Raw genomic sequence first — 19,593 nt, forward strand, 5'->3', positions numbered from 1 at the left:
GGAAATACAGAATAGATTAAAGTGGGGTAGATTGGGGTACAGTGGAGTGGGGTGAGTGGCGTGTCAGAGGGGAATGGAAGGGCCTAGAGTGGAGCATAGATGGAGTGGCGTAGTGTGGAGTATGCATAGAGTGGTAGCGCACGCCATTACAGACAACACATCTTCAATTGAAATGACCATTGCATTCCCACAGACATACAGTTTTACAGTTTACTGTTTGTGTTTGCTCACACAAAGATGTGAGCAAATGCCATTTGTTTCTATCACATTTAAGTATTTGTTTCCGACACACTTCAGAATTACAAAAAAAGTGTGCTTCCTTTGTACGAATTTAGAAAGAGCAGCACCAGCTCATTTTTTCGTGCAAGGAAAAGGAACATCCGACAACCTTTCCTCTCACATGGCTATTGGGGACCCAGCAGGATTGCCACATAAATTCTGTCCCTTTGAAGACAGAGAAAGAAAAGTAAACACCAAGCTTCCTGGAAGAGAGAGCCTGACATTTGACCTCGGTCTTTGAATGCACAGACAATGTGACAAGATTTAAAGGCCTGTTTACAGAAAGAGAGTTTGTGGAAGAATACAGTAAACAAGGTTTGGGCAACAGGAGGGACAATCTCAAGCTGCCCAGCTTGAAGCAAATAAAAAGCCTGAAAATGTGAGTTACAAAGCCAATGGTAAGCAATGGGGGGGATGCATTCCCAGGGAAGCTTTCAGAATGCCCCCAGGATGGCTTTAGCAAACTTTCTTCGACCTAAAGACCCGCTACAGCTGAAATACCGATTGCAAGAACACTTCGGGTGGCAACGCCAGTTAAAGAAACACCAAGGGTGGCAATGCTAGTTAATGTAACACCAAGGGTGGCAACGCTAGTTATTGGAACACCAAGGGTGGCAATGCTAGTTAATGGAACACCAAGGGTGGCAATGTTAGTTATTGGAACATCAAGGGTGGGAATGCCGGTTATAGTAAAACCAAGGATGGCAATGCTAGTTTTTGGAACAACAAGAGTGGCAATGCTAGTTAATGGAACACCAATGATGGCAATGCTAGTTAATGGAACACCAAGGATGGCAATGCTAGTTAACGTAACACCAAGGATGGCAATGCTAGTTAACGGAACACCAAGGGTGGAAATGCTAGTTATTGGAACACCAAGGATAGCAATGCTAGTTATTGGAACAAGAGTGGCAATGCTAGTTAATGGTACACCAAGGATGGCAATGCTAGTTATTGGAACACCAAGGGTGGCAATGGTAGTTAATGGAACACCAAGAGTGGCAATGCTAGTTAATGGAACACCAAGGATGGCAATGCTAGTTATTGGAACACCAAGGATGGCAATGCTAGTTATTGGAACACCAAGGGTGGCAATGCTAGTTAATGGAACACCAAGGATGGCAATGCTAGTTAACGGAACACCAAGGATGGCAATGCTAGTTAACAGAACACCAATGATGGCAATGCTAGTTAATGGAACACCAAGGATAGCAATGCTAGTTATTGGAACAACAACAGTGGCAATGCTAGTTAATGGAACACCAAGGATGGCAATGCTAGTTATTGGAACATCAAGAGTGGCAATGCTAGTTAATGGAACACCAAGGATGGCAATGCCGGTTATAGGAAAACCAAAGGTGGCAATGCTAGTTATTGGAACACCAAGGGTGGCAATGCTAGTTAATGGAACACCAAGGACGGCAATGCTAGTTAATGGAACACCAAGGGTGGGAATGCCAGTTACCATTCTCACAAACACTACAGCTGGCAATTCTGGTTTAGTAACAGTGCGGGTGGCAATGCCGGAGCTAGAACACAGGAACTGGCAGTGCCTGGTATAGGGACACTTCAGGTGGCAATGCTGGTGACAAAATAGAATGCGCCTGCCCGAGGCCACGCAGTGGCCATAGAGAGGGCGGGCCACTAGTCGCGGAGGGCTGTCCCGCCCCCAACAGGATGTTCAGCTTCTCCTCCTCACTGATTGGAGGAGGCGGCTGGCCGTGATTCTCGTCCGGGGCAGCGGGGAGGAGCCCCCGTGGGTTCTTAGGCTTCTGCACCACGTTGGAGGGCCTCTTTGCCGCCCCGGACGCCGTCGTGTGCTCATCGGGACACTCTTTTTCCGATCCCCTCACCCTGACGCTGTTTTGGTCTGGACGCCTTGTCCGATTACGCCGGGGGTTGGTGTGCCATTTGTCCGTCGGGTCTATTAGGTGAGTCAGGGTTGAGTGGGCTTTGCTTCTTTGGCACCTTCGGGGTTGTGGCGCTTCATGCGTGTATGGATGAGAGCTGCCTCGTGGGGCACGGCCTCCCGGCGGGGACTCGGCACGGGCGCTAAGAGCTGTGCATGGAATGTAGGGCCCGGGAGTACTGCTGGCAGTGCCGGGGGTCAGTTCTGGTGTGTGTTTGTGGCGGGCGTTGGAAGCGGTGGTCGGAGCAGGGGCCCGACTTCCCCCGCGACGTAGTGGAAGGTTGAGGCTCCTCATCTGCGCCTGACGCAGCTCTGTTGCGGGAGGTTGTTGGTTCGAGATCGGGTAGAGGATGAGTTATTTGACCTTTACCCGGGTGCTCGTTTTGCGGGATGTTTTAGGATGTTTGTCTTCCCCACCCTCCCCGTTTATAAGCATCACTAGCGTTTGGTCGGGCAGGGATACAGGACGCCTTTCTTCTTCGTGATCTGTTCCCATTCATCTGGGCCAGCTATCCACCATTATACAGTCGGGCAAGTCCTGGCCCCGGGGGAGAGCTCGAACTCGGGGCTTCCCAGGGCTAATTTTTGTCTTTTAGTTTTCGACCCTGTAACCGAGCCGGAGGGTGCGGGTCTTGGTCAGTTTATTACTAATTCACGCACGGCGCAAGTGGTTTATGGCGCCCGGGGTTGGCCATTTTTAGGGGCAGCTTGTTTCTGTTGTACGACCCAGGTAGTTAATGGCGACTGTGTTCGGACACTTTAGGAGCACTAGTTGATGATGACCGGCGCTTGTGGGTAGGGGCCCTATGCGGTCATTTTATGCGCATTTTCTCCAAAATGTACGGTGTATGGGGAATGCGGTGCTCGAGTTTCTGCCATTATGCTTCGTTCTATTCTTTTGCAGGGAACATGCACGCCGGCTTTTCTACTATGGGAAGTTGTGTTGGATATTTTTTAGGCTGTAGCTGGCGGAGTTGCCGCTCGAGGTCTGACAATAGAGGGGTCAGCGTTTGTTTTACCTATGCCGCCATCAGGCGCTATTTTCTCGTTATGGTGTGCACCGAACGGCCCTGTGGACCGCGCGTTATGGTATGCACCAGGAACGAAAAGAGATACGTCGGTCTCGTAGTTCACCACAGGCCTCTTATTTATTTATTTTATTTATTTATGTGATTTTTAAAGCGCTACAATTACCCAAAGGTGTCTCGGCGCTAGGAGCTGTGTAAGCTACCAGTATCCTAAGGACAAGAAAATTCTGAGTCTAAAAAACTGAGGGCTCATTGAGAAAACAACCAAGTCTTAAGTTGCTTTCGGAAAGTGAGCAATGTAGGGCTAGATTTTATAATGAGAGGAAGGGAGTTCCATAATCTTGCTGCTGCAACAGTAAAGCGTCTGTCTCCCCAGTTAACTTTCCTTGTTCTGGGGGTTTGAAGCAGGTAGGTCGTATTAGAACGAAGCGTTCTGCGAGTTGGAAGGGGCTTTAAGGAATTTCTGAGAAATTTGGGTCCCATGTTGTGTAATGCCTTGTACACGATACACAAGGATTTAAACTTAGTACGGTTTCTGACCGGAAGCCAGTGTAGTTGGGCCAAATGTTTTGTGACAGAGGCAAATTTTGGAAGGCCAAGTAGAACTCTAGCAGAGGCGTTCTGGATCATTTGTAGTTTGGAGATGACTTTTTCCTGCGCATTGAGGAAGAGGGCGTTACAATAATCGGTGCGAGAAAACACCAGAGTTGAAATGAGAGTTTTGCCTGTTGTAGTAGGAAGGTATGGCAAAAGCTTCTTAATTTTTCGCAAGATGTAGAATGATGACGAAACAACAGAATTCACATGGTGGTGAAAAAGAAGTTTATCATCGAATGTAACTCCCAAATTCCTCACTTTGCCCGTCGGTTCAGGTGGAGTGCCCATCTCTTCCGGCCACCACGATGGGGACCAGGCAGGCTGAACCTTACCGAACAGCATTACTTCGGTCTTACCATCAGGTTGGGTTTTACGGCTGCTTGCCTTTTGTTGCACTCTGGTCACCTTTACGGCAGCCCCCCCCCCCCTTTTGTGGTACATGCAGGGTCTGTTGACCTCGCCCTCCTTGGTTTGCTAACCCCCCCCCCTTTTGGTTTTCTAGTGGGGCCTCGAGGTGTTTTCGTCGTCTTGGCTTGCGATCTGGGCAGGCGCTTCCTAGGTTACTCGACGGATTCCACTTCCCCGCTCATTCAGGGACACGGCTTCTTGCTGGCTTCCTTGTTCCGTCTCACAGCGCTGGGGGAACTCTTCCGGTTCTTGAATGTGCTTGTAGTGCGGAGTGTGGCGAAGTGGCACGCGCGCCTCTTTTTCTCATTTTGGGAATTTTCAGAAGGGAAATGCAAGGTGACGCTCTCAGCCGGGGCATTCGCTGAGGTGGGCGTTTGTTGGTCAAGCGGCCAAGCATGGGTTTTCAGCACCCTGCTAACCACCCTTTCCTCGATATCAGCGTAGCGGTACTATTTACGGGAATTTTCCAGGTACTTTCGAGCCTCTCATAAGCAACTCCATAAGAAGGGTGTCTCCGCAAGTGTCTCTTCACAGTCGCTTCTACGAGTGGTCCTATCCCACCACCCAATGTGCAGCTTTTGCAGCTTAGTGGCATAGTAGTTCAGTTCTATGTCACCGTCCTTTAAGTCTAACTTATGCATATGGCAGTGCCACTCTGCTTCTCTTGCCTGCCCGCACTGTGAATATCGGTAGGCTACTCAGTGGTACTTTAACGGTGGCACGCAAAGCATGTGCAGCGAATGTTGGTTTATGTATAGGCATCTGGACAGGAAGGTCATTATTTCCTCCGCTTTCAGCCCCACCACCGAGAGCGCTTTTAGTGTTATTTTCATTCAACTGCAGCTTCTAGTCTTGGTGTATTTAGCAGTCAGGGTGATTCATGTTCCCACACCCCACTAGGCCCGGGCCCCGCTCTCCCCAGGACGGCCCGAGAGAGTATCAAGTTTGTAGTTTACGGCCGACTTTTGCATGTCCCCGGGAGAAATTTCGTACACGCGGAGGGTCGTTCAGCTTCCTCCAGGTCCGAGAAGGCTGAATTGATTTTGAAATTGCTGTGGTTACCGGGGCTCCGAGATCGTGGTATTTGCACTACACTGTTGGTAGCTTTCCAGTTTTTACCCCAGTTGCGGCATAGTATTTCTGCCCACGTGGGTAATGGCGCCCGGGTGCGGCCTTCTTGGGTCAGGTGCGGCTTAGGTGGCAGACGGGTACTGACCACTTGGATAAGGACGAACGGGTGCGGCCATCTTGTGCTTCACTTTCCTTGTTCGGGGGGCCATGCTCCGGGTCTTTACGGTGGAAGGTCTAATCGCATCGGGCAAGTTTGGCGTCACATGCGAAGGAAGGTTTCCTTGCATATGGTATTGTAGGCGTCACATTTTAGGAGTGGTATGTGGACTTGTAACGGGTGCATGGATCTCTGTGGTCGCGCCAGTTTTAAGGCTGTTTCGAGAACAATTTTAGTGGTGAGCGCATGGGCTAGGTGTCGGTTTGCCACGCGGCGCGGGCGGGAATTACAGTCCAGAGGCTGGATATGTAATCTGCTTTTCTGATTCTGTTACAAGCCGGCGACCCTATTTTCCCGTATGCATTGAGATGACACAATATCTGTTACCATGTCAGGGCGGGCTCCCTATGCAGATGGGGATCTGGCTAACTAGCCTATGATGCTTACGTCCAGGTGGTTGCAGTGATTTCATGGGGAGCCGTTTGTCCATCAACTTCCCGTTAGCACATGCTGCCCTCTCATGTTCCACTTACGGGAGGGTCCTGGGGGCTGGTGTCAGTGCGCTTCACAATAGGAACGGACCCGAAGCCGGGTCTGGTTGCACAGTGGACCTATGCATCCTATGCAACCTATGCATTTCAGATTGGTTCCCACTTGGTGCATGTAGTGGGGGGTCTTATGAGAGATGTGGTGGGCGCTGTTTCAGTAGCGGTCCAAGCCCAGAGAGAGGGTAGCATGTTGTCAACATGTTATTGTGGCAGAATTCCATACCAACTGAACTCCACGAGAGGCCTTTCCTGGGCCAGTGGTATTTATAGTCTATATTAGGTGGCTCCTTAGAATAAATAGCGAGGGCATGTTAAGTCTGGAGCAAGGTAACAGTGCAGCAGTCATCTTACTTAATTTTTGATTAAAGCAATCCTGTCCCTCATTTGTGGATGTAGGTGGTTGACCTGCTTCTAGTCGCTGTCAATCAGACATGCCCTTGGCTATGTGCGGCACTGAGGGCCTTGCCCAGTACAGGGGACGCTTATCGTTAGGTGAAGAGGGGACAGCCTCCTTTTCAGGAGCTTCTGTTTCTTATGCGGAACAACGTAGGAGAATCTCCCTACCCGTGCGGGGTGGGGGCTATATGTAGTGCTGGTTGGCGCCATAGCTATCTGTCTAGTGTGTGAAAGTGCGGCAGTCATTTTGCCTCACCTTCAGAATAAGTTATACAGTTTCCACCTGTCCCTCGCCTTTGGAATGTAGGGAGTTGACATGCTTCTGGTTGCTGTCATTCGGACTTTACCTTCTTAGGGTGCGGCTCTGAGGGCCTTGTCCCATTACTGTGAACGGATATAGTTATGCGAGGGCGGACAGACCTTTGCCGGTAGTCTGTCCCATATGCAGGAACACCTTGGGGGACCACCCAATCCTCGTGCTTACTGCCAGTACAGCAGGGCATGTGTCTTATGGGTAATTACATAAGCTTCAATATACATGTAGAGGCAAAATGCTTTACATGTCAGTAAGTTTCCACTGAACCAAACTGGGTGCAAGTCCGGGGAGCATTCATTGCAAGAGACAGTAGCCGGTTCCCGTGTTTAGCAGGCCCCTTACTGTACTTCCTCAGACATGCTACGTGGGGCAGGGTAGAGCATAGGCACTGCAACCTTATTACTTACCAGTCTCCCCCCGTTTTTCAGGCATGCCCTTGCCACACTCGCTGGGGGAGGGCTAGCCAATGTTGTCGCCTGCAAGCATGATTCTTATCTCCCCTAAGGTCAGCAGGTCCTGGGAGCCGCGAACTAAGGCAGGATAGGTGTTGACCGCCCGTTAGGCAGGGGCATGCCTTTGTCAGTTACTGGTGGTCAGTCCCCTCCCAATTTGAGCTGGCTTGGTGTTGTTGCCTCCAAACCTGGTGGCACCCTGTACCAGTCGAAGCAATCCCTCTTCTGGGTGGTGTCAGGGCTACTCAGATATGCGATATTAGAATTCGCAGCGATCTAGCTGTCTCCAGGTGTAAAGCATGTGAGCTTGTGGAGCCTGCTGGGTTCCCCTTTAGTCATGTTACATTTAGGTAAGCATATCCCACTAGTCAGGGAACAGATACTCCGTATTCCACAATGCACGTCAGCCTCACCCTGAAGCAGTGGTGCCTGGGCCTTGGCCTGCGATAGTTTCTGTTTGCAGGAATAATGCATGCGTTATGGCTGTTTAGGTGCATGAGCCTCGAGGGCTGCAGTACAGGACACTCACCACTCTCGTGGCGGTTGGTCAGCTCGGGCTCGCGATGCCATTTTCTTGGAATAAGCGGGATGCTGGTGCAGGCATTGACGTGTAAGATGTAGGTTAGGATACATAGCTCAGTCATGTCTAGATGACTGGCCGTGCTGTTAGCTCCTTTCTGGGATCAGAGTATGATCCGCATGGAACTCAGCTGCACAACTTCTTAGCTCAAAGGGACAGCTTGATCCCCCCCTTCAGTCTCAGGTAAATAGAGTGTGCTCAGCGTAGGAAATACACAGTCCTATGTCAGCGTGAGTGGCCTTGGCCGGCTAGAATGTTTTGGGCAACAGCTTCGGCCTTATGGCAGGGATAGGTTCCCTGCCCCCCCCCCCCCCTCACGCACTGGAGATAGTTTACACTATTGCTGTAGAGGGATTCTGCCCGGGGGGTATATGCTGCTTAGTTCAGAGGTGGAACTCCTGGTTCAGCCTCCCCATCCCTGGCGGGGGTTGTCAGTCAACCTTTTAGACAAGCTATTTATTGTTGGCAGCAGGGTCTAAGCAGTCTCCGGGTCTAAGCAGTTAGGGGCTGGCAGTTTCCGGCTTCCTGGGGCCATGTGTTGTCGGCTGTTTTCCTTAATGTGAGCCCACCACTCAAGCTATACTATTTTGCACCGAGCACTTAATTAGCCTGCTGTACTCTGCTTGAGGATAGCTGCTCAAGCGTACACTAGGCACAGTTTACAGTTGTATTTTGTACTCGGCATTGCAGCAGAAGTAGTACATTACTGGGTGTAGTCTGCTGATGCTTTGTGCGAAGGTGTGTGGTGGGCATCAGTGTCATGCGCTGGTTCTGCTATGGTTCTGATCAGGGAAGGATATCAGCAGGGGAGGTCCCCTTATCGCTTGGGCTCTTTCCAGGGGTATTACCTCTTGAACCAGGGTTAGACTACACTATTGCTGTAGAGGGATTCGTTCCCTGGTGTAATTGCTGACTAATTCAGTGGGCTTGTGGTGTCAGCGGGCGGGTCATGTTGTAGGTCGGGATCTTACGGGGGCCCTTGGTTCCTGTCCCAGCAATCCCTGGTGGTGGTCTTCAGTCATTCTCACAGGCAAGCTATCTACTGGTAGCGTGGCCTAAGCTGCTCCCAGACTAAACCCGAGAGGGCAGGTTATGCCTGCGGTTAACACCGGTTCAATCCTGTAGTGGCATATGCAGAGTCATCGCCCTGGGATGTAGTATAATATGTATTTATCCCTCTATGCCCCTGTGCTCTTTCGAGTTTAGCTGCACAAGCGTCATGGTAAGCACACTTTCTCCATGTCATGCGGAGAACGACGCACAGCAGGAGTTGTAACTGGCTGGGTATCGCCTGCTGACGCTTGTTGTGAAAGGGTGAGGTAGAGTTGCTGGGTATGTGCTGGAACGCCCATTGCTTGATTCGAAGCACCTTCAGTAGTAGGGGCCCCTCCTCATCTTTGTGATTCACCTGGAAGTATGTCTTTAGGTAACCGGATTTGGTTACACTATGGTTGCAAAGCATTAAAAGTCCCGGGGTATCTGCAGATTTGGGGCAGAGGGGCCTGGGTTACTACAGGCAGGAAATTTTAGGTCAGGATCAGGTCGCTTCAAGGTGGAAAGGCTCCACCGCCCTCCTGTCGTTTTGGTCTTGTTCCTTGGATCGTCAATATGCTCAGCAGAGCAAGGGTTGAAGGTTTCCCTAAAAGCAAAGTGGTGGGGGGCCGTGAAAAGATTCGCCCAACGGAGGGGCCTAGGTTTCATCGAACAGGAGATGATTCAGGACACGGTCAAGGGGTACTTTGAAGCTGATGGGGTTCATCTCTCGCCAGTAGGCTTAGACCTGTTCCTCCTAGACCTTAAAGAAGCTTTATGAGCAAAGGTTGCAGGTAATGAGGAGTAGGAATGGTGGGGGGCCTGTGCGGCAGCGGGTACCACCGCACAGGCTGTGGCGGAGTTACTGGGCGATCCGGAAGAAGAGAGGTGCAAACGATGTACTTCAGCGGGCACATAAGGGTGCCAGAGCCTAACCTGTAACCTCATGGGAGGTGCAGGAATTCGTGTCGGCGCCCCAGTAGTCCTTCGGGCGGTTGTGGGCCTGTGCAACCGGGGGTTTGCCTAGTCACGCCAAGGGGCGTGTCAGTATTTATATTCTAATTGTACAGCAGTTGGGTGATTCGCCACTGTGCTGTTTGGCTCAACAGGCGGGCAGGTGGCGAGAATGCAGCCGGCCCGGGATCGCCCGTAATGTTTACCCACCTTCATTACATATGTTGTATGTAATAAACCTGCATCAAATTTTTCCCAAACTAATACGATGTCTGTGTATTATTTTTGCGCGTTTGGGAAATGTGGGGGCGGAGGATTTCCTGTGGCCCTGATGTGACTATGGATGGCGGTGCTGGTAAAGGTAACCCTGGGGGTGGCAATGCATGCTATAAGAACACTCGAAAACGGCAATGCCAGTCAAAGGACACTACGGATAACAGATCACTGCGGGTAGAAATTCTGGCTATGGGATCACTGCGGGTGGAAATGCTGGTTATGGAATCACTGGGGGTGGAAATGCTGGTTATTGGATCACTGCGGGTGGAAAGGCTGGTTATGGAATCACTGGGGGTGGAAAGGCTGGTTATGGAATCACTGCGGGTGGAAAGGCTGGTTATGGAATCACTGGGGGTGGAAAGGCTGGTTATGGAATCACTGCGGGTGGAAATGCTGGTTATGGGATGACTGCGGGTGGAAAGGCTGGTTATGGGATGAGTGCGGGTGGAAATCCCGGGTAGGTGGACCGGCGGCGGTAGGGCGACTCCTGAGTGTTTGCGGTTCCTCCGCCAGTGCTGGGGGACCGGGAGACGGGTGTGCGGGTAATCCACGCGCCGGGGAGGAGAGCCGGCACTTGTTGCCAGAGGGAAGAGGCCGCGGAATACAAATGAAGGAGGGAGGGGGGGGGGGGGGGGGGCTACCGACGCGCACCGGCTCCAGGACAGCTGTGGAGCTGAGAGCCATCGGGAGAGGGAGGGGCCCTGCTGGGGGGGGGGGGGGGGGGGGGGGGTACTGCCCAGCGCCTCGAGAGACCCCACTGCCCAGCGCCTGGAGCAGAGACCCTACTGCCCAGCGCCTACAGGAGAGACCCTACTGCCCAGCGCCTACAGGATAGACCCTACTGCCCAGCGCCTACAGGATAGACCCTACTGCCCAGCGCCTACAGGAGAGATCCTACTGCCCAGCGCCTGGAGCAGAGACCCTACTGCCCAGCGCCTACAGGATAGATCCTACTGCCCAGCGCCTACAGGAGAGATCCTACTGCCCAGCGCCTACAAGATAGATCCTACTGCCCAGCGCCTACAGGATAGATCCTACTGCCCAGCGCCTACAGGATAGATCCTACTGCCCAGAGCGTACAGGAGAGACCCTACTGCTCAGCGCCCACAGGATAGACCCTACTGCTCAGCGCCCACAGGATAGACCCTACTGCCCAGCGCCTGGAGCAGAGACCCTACTGCCCAGCGCCTACAGGATAGATCCTACTGCCCAGCGCCTACAGGAGAGATCCTACTGCCCAGCGCCTACAGGATAGATCCTACTGCCCAGCGCCTACAGGATAGATCCTACTGCCCAGCGCCTACAGGATAGATCCTACTGCCCAGCGCCTACAGGATAGACCCTACTGCCCAGCGCCTACAGGATAGATCCTACTGCCCAGCGCCTGGAGCAGAGACCCTACTGCCCAGCGCCTACAGGATAGACCCTACTGCCCAGCGCCTACAGGATAGATCCTACTGCCCAGCGCCTACAGGATAGATCCTACTGCCCAGCGCCTGGAGCAGAGACCCTACTGCCCAGCGCCTACAGGATAGACCCTACTGCCCAGCGCCTGGAGCAGAGACCCTACTGCCCAGCGCCTACAGGATAGATCCTACTGCCCAGCGCCTACAGGAGAGATCCTACTGCCCAGCGCCTACAGGATAGACCCTACAGCCCGGCGCCTACAGGATAGATCCTACTGCCCAGCGCGTACAGGAGAGACCCTACTGCCCAGCGCCTACAGCACAGACCTAACTGCCCGGCGCCTAGAGGAGAGACCCTACTGCCCAGCGCCTACACGAGAGATCCTACTGCCCAGCGCCTACAGGAGACCCTACTGCCCAGCGCCTGGAGCAGAGACCCTACTGCCCAGCGCCTACAGGATAGATCCTACTGCCCAGCGCCTACAGGATAGATCCTACTGCCCAGCGCCTACAGGAGAGACCCTACTGCCCAGCGCCTACAGGAGAGACCCTACTGCACAGCGCCTACAGCACAGACCCTACTGCCCAGCGCCTACAGGAGAAACCCTACTGCCCAGCGCCTACAGGATAGATCCTACTGCCCAGCGCCTACAGGATAGACCCTACTGCCCAGCGCCTACAGGATAGACCCTACTGCCCAGCGCCTACAGGATAGACCCTACTGCCCAGCGCCTACAGGATAGATCCTACTGCCCAGCGCCTACAGGATAGATCCTACTGCCCAGCGCCTACAGGATAGACCCTACTGCTCAGCGCCCACAGGATAGATCCTACTGCCCAGCGCCTACAGGCGAAACCCTACAGCCCGGCGCCTACAGGATAGATCCTACTGCTCAGCGCCCACAGGATAGATCCTACTGCCCAGCGCCTGGAGCAGAGACCCTACTGCCCAGCGCCTACAGGATAGATCCTACTGCTCAGCGCCCACAGGATAGATCCTACTGCCCAGCGCCTACAGGAGAAACCCTACTGCCCAGCGCCTGGAGCAGAGACCCTACTGCCCAGCGCCTACAGGATAGATCCTACTGCCCAGCGCCTACAGGAGAGACCCTACTGCCCAGCGCCTACAGGAGAGACCCTACTGCCCAGCGCCTACAGGAGAGACCCTACTGCCCAGCGCCTACAGGAGAGACCCTACTGCCCAGCGCCTGGAGCAGAGACCCTACTGTCCAGCGCCTACAGGATAGATCCTACTGCCCAGCGCCTACAGGAGAGACCCTACTGCCCAGCGCCTGGAGCAGAGACCCTACTGCCCAGCGCCTACAGGATAGATCCTACTGCTCAGCGCAGACCTAACTGCCCGGCGCCTAGAGGATTGATCCTACTGCCCAGCGCCTGGAGCAGAGAGCCTACTGCCCAGCGCATGGAGCAGAGACCCTACTGCCCAGCGCCTACAGGAGAGACCCTACTGCCCAGCGCCTACAGGATAGATCCTACTGCCCAGCGCCTACAGGATAGATCCTACTGCCCAGCGCCTGGAGCAGAGACCCTACTGCCCAGCGCCCACAGCACAGACCCTACTGCCCAGCGCCTACAGCACAGACCCTACTGCCCAGCGCCTACAGGATAGATCCTACTGCCCAGCGCCTACAGGATAGATCCTACTGCCCAGCACCTACAGGATAGATCCTACTGCCCAGCACCTACAGGATAGATCTTACTGCCCAGCGCCTACAGGAGGGACCCTACTGCCCAGCGCCTACAGGAGAGACCCTACTGCCCAGCGCCTACAGGAGAGATCCTACTGCCCAGCGCCTACAGGATAGACCCTACTGCCCAGCGCCTACAGGATAGATCCTACTGCCCAGCGCCTACAGGAGAGACCCTACTGCCCAGCGCCTACAGGATAGATCCTACTGCCCAGCGCCTACAGGATAGACCCTACAGCCCGGCGCCTACAGGATAGATCCTACTGCTCAGCGCCCACAGGATAGACCCTACTGCCCAGGTCCTACAGGAGAGACCCTACTGCCCAGTGCCTGGAGAAGAGACCCTACTGCCCAGCGCCTGGCGCAAAGACCCTACTGCCCAGCGCCTACAGGAGAGACCCCACTGCCCAGCGCCTACAGGATAGATCCTACTGCCCAGCGCCTACAGGATAGACCCTACTGCCCGGCGCCTACAGGATAGATCCTACTGCCCAGCGCCTACAGGATAGATCCTACTGCCCAGCGCCTACAGGATAGATCCTACTGCCCAGCGCCTACAGGATAGACCCTACTGCCCGGCGCCTACAGGATAGATCCTACTGCCCAGCGCCTACAGGATAGATCCTACTGCCCAGCGCCTACAGGATAGATCCTACTGCCCAGCGCCTACAGGATAGATCCTACTGCCCAGCGCCTACAGGATAGATCCTACTGCCCAGCGCCTACAGGATAGATCCTACTGCCCAGCGCCTGGAGCAGAGACCCTACTGCCCAGCGCCTACAGGAGAGACCCTACTGCCCAGCGCCTACAGGATAGATCCTACTGCCCAACGCCTACAGGATAGATCCTACTGCCCAGCGCCTGGAGCAGAGACCCTACTGCCCAGCGCCTACAGGATAGACCCTACTGCCCGGCGCCTACAGGAGAGACCCTACTGCCCGGCGCCTGGAGCAGAGACCCTACTGCCCAGCGCCTACAGGATAGACCCTACTGCCCGGCGCCTACAGGAGAGACCCTACTGCCCGGCGCCTGGACTGGACCCCGTACCCCACACCCAGGCCCGGTCACGCCTGATCGCCATCTGCCGAGCCCTTCACAGAGGATCAGTCCAGACCCGCGAACCACACATACAGAGTGGGCCCCGGTGCCACTGCACCAATGTAAGCTACGCCCCTGGCAAGATAGTCCACAGCTCACACACACGGGGGTCAGTGGGGCCCACAGGCCTCTAGGCTCCGGTGCCACTGCACCTGCTGCACCGCTGGAAGCGACGCCCTGATCCCACACACCCCTCCCGGTGCCCCTTACATTCACCAGCTCGTGGGCACCTCCCGGCCCCAGTCTTCTGCTCTCCTCCTCAACCCCCTCCACCTGGCAGCCGAGAGACCCCCACACCAGCCCCTGCCCGACTTATGAGCCCCCGCCACGACCCAACTAAATGACTGGAGAGTACCTGGCTGCCCCGCCCCCCCCTCATACCTGGCTGCCCCGCCCCCCCCCTCATACCTGGCTGCCCCGCCCCCCCCTCATACCTGGCTGCCCCGCCCCCCCCTCATACCCGGCTGCCCCGGGCCCCCCTCATACCCGGCTGCCCCGGGCCCCCCACATACCTGGCCGCCCCGGGCCCCCCACATACCCGGCCGCCCCGGGCCCCCCTCATACCTGGCTGCCCCGCCCCCCCCTCATACCTGGCTGCCCCGCCCCCCCCTCATACCCGGCTGCCCCGGGCCCCCCTCATACCCGGCCGCCCCGGGCCCCCCACATACCTGGCCGCCCCGGGCCCCCCACATACCCGGCTGCCCCGGGCCCCCCACATACCTGGCTGCCCCGGGCCCCCCACATACCCGGCTGCCCCGGGCCCCCCTCATACCTGGCTGCCCCGGGCCCCCCTCATACCCGGCTGCCCCGGGCCCCCCTCATACCTGGCCGCCCCGGGCCCCCCACATATCTGGCCGCCCCGGGCCCCCCACATACCTGGCTGCCCCGGGCCCCCCACATACCTGGCTGCCCCGGGCCCCCCACATACCTGGCTGCCCCGGGCCCCCCTCATACCCGGCTGCCCCGGGCCCCCCTCATACCTGGCCGCCCCGGGCCCCCCTCATACCTGGCTGCCCCGGGCCCCCCACATACCTGGCTGCCCCGGGCCCCCCACATACCTGGCCGCCCCGGGCCCCCCACATACCTGGCTGCCCCGGGCCCCCCACATACCTGGCTGCCCCGGGTCCCCCTCATACCTGGCTGCCCCGGGCCACCCACATACCTGGCTGCCCCGGGCCCCCCACATACCTGGCTGCCCCCCTCATACCTGGCTGCCCCGGGCCCCCCACATACCTGGCTGCCCCGGGCCCTCCCCTCATACCTGGCTACCCCCCTCATACCCGGCTGCCCCGGGCCCCCCACATACCTGGCTGCCCCGGGCCCCCCACATACCTGGCTGCCCCGGGCCCCCCACATACCTGGCTGCCCCGGGCCCCCCACATACCTGGCTGCCCCGGGCCCCCCACATACCTGGCCGCCCCGGGCCCCCCACATACCTGGCCGCCCCGGGCCCCCCTCATACCTGGCCGCCCCGGGCCCCCCTCATACCTGGCCGCCCCGGGCCCCCCACATACCTGGCCGCCCCGGGCCCCCCACATACCTGGCTGCCCCGGGCCCCCCACATACCTGGCTGCCCCGGGCCCCCCTCATACCTGGCTGCCCCGGGCCCCCCACATACCTGGCTGCCCCGGGCCCCCCACATACCTGGCTGCCCCCCTAATACCTGGCTGCCCCGGGCCCCCCACATACCTGGCTGCCCCGGGCCCTCCCCTCATACCTGGCTACCCCCCTCATACCCGGCTGCCCCGGGCCCCCCACATACCTGGCTGCCCCGGGCCCCCCACATACCTGGCTGCCCCGGGCCCCCCACATACCTGGCCGCCCCGGGCCCCCCACATACCTGGCCGCCCCGGGCCCCCCTCATACCTGGCCGCCCCGGGCCCCCCTCATACCTGGCTGCCCCGGGCCCTCCCCTCATACCTGGCTGCCCCGGGCCCTCCCCTCATACCTGGCTACCCCCCTCATACCCGGCTGCCCCGGGCCCCCCACATACCTGGCCGCCCCGGGCCCCCCTCATACCTGGCTGCCCCGGGCCCCCCACATACCTGGCCGCCCCGGGCCCCCCTCATACCTGGCTGCCCCGGGCCCCCCACATACCTGGCCGCCCCGGGCCCCCCACATACCTGGCCGCCCCGGGCCCCCCTCATACCTGGCTGCCCCGGGCCCCCCTCATACCTGGCTGCCCCGGGCCCCCCACATACCTGGCCGCCCCGGGCCCCCCTCATACCTGGCTGCCCCGGGCCCCCCACATACCTGGCTGCCCCCCTCATACCTGGCTGCCCCGGGCCCCCCCTCATACCTGGCTGCCCCGGGCCCCCCTCATACCTGGCTGCCCCGGGCCCCCCTCATACCTGGCTGCCCCGGGCCCCCCACATACCTGGCTGCCCCCCTCATACCTGGCTGCCCCGGCCCCCCTCATACCTGGCTGCCCGGGTCCTCTCATACCTGGCTGCCCCGGGCCCCCCACATACCTGGCTGCCCCCCTCATACCTGGCTGCCCCCCTCATACCTGGCTGCCCCCCTCATACCTGGCTGCCCCCCTCATACCTGGCTGCCCCCCTCATACCTGGCTGCCCCCCTCATACCTGGCTGCCCCGGACCCCCCCTCATAACTGGATGCCCCCCTCATACCTGGCTGCCCCGGGCCCCACTCCCCCCCTCATACCTGGCTGCCCCGGGCCCCCCTCCCTCCCTCATACCTGGCTGCCCCGGGCCCCCCACATACCTGGCCGCCCCGGGCCCCCCTCATACCTGGCTGCCCCGGGCCCCCCACATACCTGGCCGCCCCGGGCCCCCCACATACCTGGCCGCCCCGGGCCCCCCTCATACCTGGCTGCCCCGGGCCCCCCTCATACCTAGCTGCCCCGGGCCCCCCTCCTCCCCCTCATACCTGGCTGCCCCGGGCCCCCCTCCTCCCCCTCATACCTGGCTGCCCCGGGCCCCCCACATACCTGGCCGCCCCGGGCCCCCCTCATACCTGGCTGCCCCGGGCCCCCCACATACCTGGCCGCCCCGGGCCCCCCACATACCTGGCCGCCCCGGGCCCCCCTCATACCTGGCTGCCCCGGGCCCCCCTCATACCTAGCTGCCCCGGGCCCCCCTCCTCCCCCTCATACCTGGCTGCCCCGGGCCCCCCTCCTCCCCCTCATACCTGGCTGCCCAGGGGCACCTGCTGCTCCTGCTCCAGGATGCTGACCACGGGCACCTCCAGGAAGGCGGAGAGCAGGTCCAGCTGCAGCTGCTCGTCCCGGGACTGCGGGAATGCCAGCACGGCGGCCACCCCCTGCGCTACCAGCGCCTGGCACAGCCAGCGCGCCAGCGAGTCGGGGTCGCGGTGCCGCGGCGCCCCCGCCACCAGCTCCAGGCTCAGGTTGTAGGGCAGCAGGTTGGCACGGCTGAGCCGGGACAGGGCGCTGCGGATCCGGCCCTGGGCGCCCCCTCCGGTGGGCAGCAGCGCGCCCAGGCGCACCGTGTGCCCGATCCGCGCCAGGATGTGGCAGGGCTGGGGGTGCCCGGCACCGGGGGCCGCCAGGAGGCTGGACAGCGTGCCCAGGTAGAGGCAGAGCCGGCGGACGGGGTCCATGGCACAGGGCGTGGCTGGCACACACCGGGCGGAGAGGGCGAGGCTGGCACACACCGGGCGGAGAGGGTCTGCTGTGGGCGAGGCTGGCAAACACCGGGCAGAGAGGGCGAGGCTGGCACACACCGGGCGGAGAGGGCGAGGCTGGCACACACCGGGCGGAGAGGGCGAGGCTGGCAAACACCGGGCGGAGAGGGCGAGGCTGGCACACACCGGGCAGAGAGGGCGAGGCTGGCACACACCGGGCAGAGAGGGCGAGGCTGGCACACACCGGGCAGAGGACGAGTGTCTGACGTGGGAGAGGGTGGCACACGCAGGTAAGGGGGAACGGAGGGGCGAGGGGCTCACACACCTGGCTGGCGGGAACAGGGGGTCTGGTGAGGATGGCACACACGGCGCTGATTAGCAGCAGGTGCCCGATGCGAGTGGCACACACCGGGCTCCGCGCAAGAGCGCGCCGGGCTTGTGAAGCGGCCACAGGTGGCCTGGTGGGGGAGAGTGTGGCGCAGGCGGGCGCAGAGGGTCCCTCGGGGGGGCATCAGTGCCCGGGGTGGCAGAAGTTAAGGGTTCACCCCTGGAACGTAGCAGAGGGGGGTGGGGGTGGCACGCACCAGGCGGAGGGTGGCAGGTGCATGGCGGGTGAGGCAGTGAGTGATGGAGGGGGGGTGCCACAGTCCTGGCAGGGGCTGCAGGGTCCGGGGGTGCCAGGGTCCGGGGGTGCCAGGGTCCGGGGGTGCCAGGGTCCGGGGGTGCCAGGGTCCGAAGCCTCCGGTCGGTGCCCGCCCGGGACAGACAGGGATCCAGCAGCCGGGGGATGCCCGGGACATCTCAGGCAAGAGCCGAGGATGGACTGGAGGGGCGGGGCCTGAGGGAGGGGGCGGGGCCTGAGGGAGGGGGCGGGGCCTGAGGGAGGGGGCGGGGCCTCCCAGGGAGGGTCTGAGCCTGGGAGCAGAAGGGAAAGGCTTGGAGCGAGAGGCGGGCGGGCAGGCAGGGGGCACCGACAGCCCGGGGGGGGGGGGGGGAGCAGATCTGGCTCGGCTCGAAGAGCCGGAGCACGAGCCGAGCCGGCAGAGGGGAATCACGCCTCACCTCAGAAAAAACCCACATGTTAAAGACTTTCAAATGTTGCATCGCACCGGGGCTTCGAAGCGCGTCGGGGTCTGGGAAGGGGCGCTGAGCCCGGGGGCCCGGGGCTTTCCCTGGAACTGAGGGGTGTGCAGCGAGGCTGACAGGTTTTTGTGGATTTATGGGGGTCGCTCCCCCGCTGCAGGGCTCACAGCACAGAGGCTTGGGCTACAGCGAGTGTTTCATGGTGGAATATATATATATATATATGGTTTTTCAACTTTTCTCATCGGCTAAATTAAGTACATAAAAAAAAACATGACATGCATAAATTGACTGACATCCATCGAAAGTACTTTTTTAAAACTTAAAAACGCAATGGGAGGGACGAAGGCAGCTAGAAAAAAAGGAGGGGGAGAGGGGCTTGGGGTTAGAGAAGGTGGGGAGAGGGGCTTGGGGTTAGATAGAAGGTGGGGAGAGGGGCTTGAGGTTAGAGAAGGTGGGGAGAGGGGCTTGGGGTTAGATAGAAGGTTGGGAGAGGGGCTTGGGGTTAGATAGAAGGTGGGGAGAGGGGCTTGGGGTTAGATAGAAGGTGGGGAGAGGGGCTTGGGGTTAGAGAAGGTGGGGAGAGGGGCTTGGGGTTAGATAGAAGGTTGGGAGAGGGGCTTGGGGTTAGATAGAAGGTGGGGAGAGGGGCTTGGGGTTAGATAGAAGGTGGGGAGAGGGGCTTG

At 58.8% G+C, this 19,593-nt stretch overlaps 1 protein-coding gene across 1 annotated transcript in view; it reads right to left on the reverse strand.

The window, feature by feature from the left end:
* The window catches only part of GRIN3B (glutamate ionotropic receptor NMDA type subunit 3B), a 115,138-nt gene extending 97,338 nt beyond the window's left edge, over nt 1-17,800 (reverse strand). The window contains exon 1 of the mRNA XM_078670534.1: nt 17,369-17,800. Coding sequence (XP_078526660.1) covers nt 17,369-17,800 — 432 coding nt within the window. The remainder of the gene's footprint in view (nt 1-17,368) is intronic.
* Between the last annotated feature and the right edge of the window lie 1,793 nt (nt 17,801-19,593).

This window comes from Lissotriton helveticus, chromosome 12, assembly GCF_964261635.1.
Source record: "Lissotriton helveticus chromosome 12, aLisHel1.1, whole genome shotgun sequence".
NCBI lineage: Eukaryota > Metazoa > Chordata > Amphibia > Caudata > Salamandridae > Lissotriton > Lissotriton helveticus.